General features: G+C 39.8%; 1 protein-coding gene across 1 annotated transcript in view; it reads right to left on the reverse strand.

The window, feature by feature from the left end:
• LOC106936050 (E3 ubiquitin-protein ligase HECW1) overlaps window positions 1-5,720 on the reverse strand; it is a 74,844-nt gene that overhangs the window by 34,939 nt on the left and 34,185 nt on the right. The window contains exons 9-12 of the mRNA XM_015016831.1: window positions 4,457-4,563; window positions 2,756-2,941; window positions 1,508-1,642; window positions 585-699 (exon numbers count right to left, since the gene is read on the reverse strand). Coding sequence (XP_014872317.1) covers window positions 585-699; window positions 1,508-1,642; window positions 2,756-2,941; window positions 4,457-4,563 — 543 coding nt within the window. The remainder of the gene's footprint in view (window positions 1-584; window positions 700-1,507; window positions 1,643-2,755; window positions 2,942-4,456; window positions 4,564-5,720) is intronic.

The raw sequence follows: 5,720 nt of genomic DNA on the forward strand, positions 1-5,720 counted from the left end.
GCAGAAGGAAAAGTTTGGGAACCACTGGCGTAAACTAACAAGTTGGAATGATTCTATTTTAGCAAAGAACTATGTCTTTAAATACATAAAATCATAATTTCAAAACCATGAAGTTATCTTCTGAAATATGATCATCTGAAACATTTAAGGGTGGAAAAAATCTAATCCAGAATAATTTCTACAGAATATGATACAGAACTGTATGTAAAGTGGGGGAAACGGATTTAGTCAGCCACTGGTTGTGTAAGTTCTCCTATTTAGAAATATGAAAGAGGTCTGTAATTTTCATCATAGGTATACTTCAACTATGAAAATTCAGGAAATCACACTGTAGGATTTTTAAAGAATTTATTTGTAAATTATTGTGGAAAATAAGCATTTGGTCATCCACAAATAAGCAAGACTTCTGTCTCTCAAAGACCTCTTATTTTCTCCACTCATTACCTGTGTCAATGGCAGCTGTTTGACCTTGTTGTCGGCTTGCACAATCAGTGGCTGGCTAAAACTGGCTAAATACTTTTTTGCTTCACTGTATCGTATTCTGTGATTCCATGGCAAGGACAAGATGCTATATCAGCACTTACAGAGAGCAGTCAGCTGCTTTGGGTCAGTTTGATGGTGACTGCGTATGGCTGCTACCAGGCTGTTACTGGGCCGTCCCATCAGAGACGCCCCTCGACTCCTGGACACTTCAGAGGCCTGAGTACAAACCAAGACAGGAGACACTGTTCACTGATCGGTGGTCACTGATCAGTGGCAGCTGGAGAGTCACTTCAACAGTCTCAAAGTCTAATTTTTCTTATACTTGTTGGACCAAAAATAGTTTTAGAAATTGAACACATCTTAGTTCTAGCTACATCCTATTCAACTTTATGTAAATTCACAACATAGCCTACAAACTACAAAAAAACAAAACAGGGTATTTACAAGAAGTGAGAAAAGTGTGCAAACAAGGATGTGCAAAGAATAGCAGAGTCATAAAGACTTACTGAGATTGAGTGTTGGTTATGTAGTCTGACAGCTAGCACAGAGATGGACTTCCTAATGCACTGATCTAAGCTGATCCTTCATCTTAGCTGTAGGTAAACTGCTCCTCCAATATATACACCCAGCTGTGAGAGGTTCCTTCCTCCTTCAAGTGCTCTAGTATTATCAAAGTCCTCAAGAAATGATCATGGGGTCCCTGATGACACCATCTTGCAGTCATCTAACCCCATTTTGGGGTTAGATGACTGCTGGCCTGTCACCACATGACTGGGTCAGGACATCTTTTTGCTGAACCATCTGAAGGACATGAAAGCAGCAAGGCATGTGGAGTCTGTCTCCAGGTGACCATTACAGATTGGCTACTTATCTAAACCTAATTTAGTGAAGTAAACTCAAATCTTGCACTTTTCATTGGTTTATGCAGACAGAGGAGGAGCTACAGTTCTACTTTGAATAACACTGTTTCTCCTGGGGAAGATACTGAGATTCACAGACAGATAGATATGTGTTGACTGTGTACCTCTCCAGCGCTGTAACTACGGAGTCTCTGCAGGTGCTGTCTGTGGGCAAGGTGGCCTGGCAGTTGACCATTCTGCAGTGGGATCCGAGGGTCAATGAAGGTTGTGGCTCGGCTGTTGTGATCCACAAAGAAAGACTAGAGAAATAAAAGGCAGAAATCTTTCAAGTGAAACTGTTCGTAGATGATGCGCAAGGTTACAAACGAAGCAAAGCTGGACCAGACTAGTTTTGATTGGGATATGACACTTTAAAACAAAGTTGCTTGCATTGCTTTATGTTATTGACTAGATATATATTTCAGGCCACCGAAAAGCTGCAGATGTATATAATATTCAATACACATTTTAACACTGAAGTCACAATTCTATTTTTTAGCAGCTGGTTTAGTTCACAAAGACGATCTAAATTAATGGATGCATAATTTATTCAGATTATAGTTCATAAAAATAATCAACATTTCTACACTATAAAAACATGAAGATGATCCCCCCGTCCATTTTCTTCTGCTTATCCATGTTCAGGTCGCAGAGGTAGCAGCCTCAGTAGGAAGTCGGAGACTCTCTCCTCAGCCACTTGGGCCAGCTCCTCCTCCCGTGTCTTCCTCTGGCCTCCTCCCAGTGGGACGTGCCTGGAACATCTGACCACAGAGGCATCCAGGAGGCCCGACCCAAAGTCCTCAGCTTCCTCAGTGGATGCAGAGTCATTGATATGCTGTTGGGATTGAGGAGGTCTTTGAAGTATTCTGCCCACCAACCCATGACACCCCGAGTCAAGGTCAGCAGCTTCTGCCGCTTCCACCTTCCGGCCACTGCTCTTATAAGCTGCTTTAATAATGAAGGCGCACAACATAAAGATACACACACATGCACGCATACACACACTCTGTGGGAGGAAGCCTGTGTACACAAACAGAACCCACACACCCTCAGGGAGAACATACAAAAGCTATGCAGAAAGACTCAGGCTGGGATTCAAACCTTCTTGCTGCAAGGCAACAGTCCTACCAACTGCACCACTGTACTGCCCATTGAACATACTTTTTGTAGTCCATTAATAATTTAACAAAGGAGGCAATTACTGTTTCCCATAGTGTAAGGAAAGCTTTTTCCCTTAATAAATGAAATCAATACAAAACAACGCTTTACATTTGGGCTATGTTTGTTGGATGTTGAAATGTACTTGATGATCTCAAACATTAAAGTGTGACAGTAAGGCAAAAATGGAAGAAATCTGAGAGGGGGTAGTCTACCTTTCCTTGTGGGTCAGTCTTGATTTCCCAGCCTCTTGGCAGCTCCAGCTGTGTGTCTGCAAACTTGTTAAGGAAGACCACCAGGTCCCTGTTATGCTGATAGCGCTCAAAGTTTCTGGCATCACGACGCACCTTCAGGATCATGTGCTTCACACAGCTGCTGCTGGTGAACATACGGTAAGCTGCCTGTGGAGGAAACCAGTAAGAAGTACTAAGAAAGTGACTATAAGGAAAGTTATACGTTTCCTGTTTTATAATTAGTTGTGTGATCACTACTTGTGATGGATAGTGTTTTGCTTTGTAAAATCAGATGCAGATATGCAAAAAAAAAAAAACAAAAAACAATGGTGGTCACTGATAACAAGTTATTAGTTAGTTATTGTAACCCTAAAGGCCCCAACATACACGGGCGCACTTCAGTCCGCTGAGCGGATGTACGCCGGACATGTCCGTGCAAGGATAACATTTTATGACCGCGTACACGTACTCGGTGTCGCACATTAACTAGTCGGTGGAAACAGTGTTCACATCAAACTGGTTTTCAGGTGACACCGGGCTGATGAGGTTGAGAACAAGGGTTATTATATGAGTTCATATATTGTTTCAAAGTTGACATCAACATGATAAAAGTGAACATAAAGTTGACACGAGACGTGATAGACGCATAAACAAAAATGCTTAACAGCAACAGGCTTTATATATTCACACAAATATTGACATGGTGAAATATGCAGAATTATAAGAACAAACTAGAAAATTCCTGAAGAAGTATGCCCGTCGGTTTGGACCCAGCACTCTGACACTAAAAATTAGCATCAATGGTAAAGAAAGCTGCAATGTACTCAACAGCATGTGGAGAGTCTCATGGAGTAGCATGGATTTATCCCATTCTGTATGTTAAAATTAGTGTATAAGCTAAAATTAGCCAAAATGCTAATGTGAGCCTAAATGCACACATTTAGCATGTGGCATTTCACTTGCTCCACTCAATATACTAAACATGTCTAATTAATAAGAAAACTAGCTAATAGCTAACTTTAGGAAAACGAGTAATGCTAATGGACTGCCTTGCATAGCAAGTGGGGGGCAGTGAAATGCTAATGTTTGTGCTAATGTTAATGTCAAATGTCAAACAATAACTGCACAACTCAATTGTTTCTTGCATACTTGCCACTTACTCATTAAGATTTATAAAAATAAAAAAAAAAACACGAGGAGAGGAAACGGACTTCAAAAAAGAGCATAAATATAAATGCCTACTTAAGGAATTCTAAACGGAGGATAACCAAAACACAGATATCAAACTTTATTCAACTGAATGTTTCAAATGGCCAGATACACCACTGTTAGAGAACTATGCTAAATGTCCCCCCTTTAGGGGATCAATAAAGTATTATTATTACTAATCTGGTCTTAATGATCATCTTCTGCTTGTGGAGCAAAATTACCTCAAGATAAAAGTTATTTAAAGAAAACTAATCCAAAGACAAAAAAGTGTGAAGTTACTGATGGAATATTTTTATCTGCTAAGTTCAGCTTTAGCTACTCCTAAGGTGCTTTGGCTTTTGTTTTAAGTTTTCTCCAAACATGATGTTGTGAATTACGGCTGAACATCTCTGTTGATGAGTTCAAAGATGGTGTTCATTTCATTTCCACAAAAAGCTGTGTGCATGTGTGTGTGCTCTTGTAAGAAGCACTCACATAGTTGCTGTGCAACACAGTGAAAAATTCAGGGTGTGAGATGAACTTGACTGCCGGTGACTGAAGGAGATATGTGATCTTCTGATGATTGACCGGGGAGGAAGGGACTGCAAACAAAAAGAGAACCATTATTCTTTAGTAATGATCACGAATGATGACTGCACTGTGTTTGGTACATGTCTCTGGTTAGCATCAAGCAAACCAAAATAATCTTAACCCCAAAAGGTCTGGGGCCTCATGCATAAAGCGTGCATGCACACAAAAAATGTGCGGTGCCATATTTTACGCACAAGTTGGCATGTATAAAAATTAACTCTTCGTCAAAGTGTGCGTATACTGTATATACGCACACTTTTTCGTTGTTGTGTAAATGTGTGGCAGCCACGCAAACTTTTTCTGTGAATATCAAACTGCAAAGCGTCAAAACTCACTGAAATACACTGAAATCTGACGACATTCAGTGTTTTTTAGACCAAGCATCAAACCCAATGTTTTTTTCATGATTTTATTTTTTTATTGCTTAAAAGTAAACAATGAAACTGAACCACATTCATCCCCAGACAATAAAGTAACACAAATACAAAATAAAGAAAATAAAAATAAAAGGATGTGAAAACCTCACTCGAATGTAAATAGGACTTTTCCTTAGTTTTTGTCTCATAAAGATGTAATGCGTCGGTCTGTGCGCTGAAGGGCATGAAATGTATCTATGGGGTAATTTCATTCTCACAAAAAAAAAAAAACAGGGTTGGATCAGCAGATTAACTCCAAACAGGTCTGATTATTTTTAAGGTGATTAAGGTGTGTAGACAATCCCGTATGTACGTAGCTGCGCAAAAATGTGCTGCATTGTGGAGCGTTTTGGCTCTGATGGACAACATCGCCAATGGAAGGATTCAGAGGGAGCTTTTGTACAGAGATCACATTTATCTTCTGCTGATGATGGTTTATTAGTGTTTAGATTAATCCAGACTGACCATCCTGGATCTCTGAGCAAAACTTGAAGAAGGAGCTGTGCGGTACCGGTGCAACTGAATCATCGAGCTGCCAGCTTTGTGAATGCGCCTTTCTGGACAGAAAGCATTGTTATTCTGCAAATGTACAACTTATGCACATGATTCTACTACTTAGAATAAACATCCACATTCCCCACTCAAAGACTCTCTGACACGCTGTTTTTAAATCTTGGCTGAATGCCCTATTGTTCAACCGGGCATTTTCACGATCTCTTTATTTATTTATTTATTTTATTTTATTTTATTTT

The sequence above is a fragment of the Poecilia latipinna genome, unplaced genomic scaffold, assembly GCF_001443285.1.
Source record: "Poecilia latipinna isolate Pla-1442-1.1 unplaced genomic scaffold, P_latipinna-1.0 Scaffold2067, whole genome shotgun sequence".
Classification (NCBI taxonomy): Eukaryota; Metazoa; Chordata; class Actinopteri; order Cyprinodontiformes; family Poeciliidae; genus Poecilia; species Poecilia latipinna.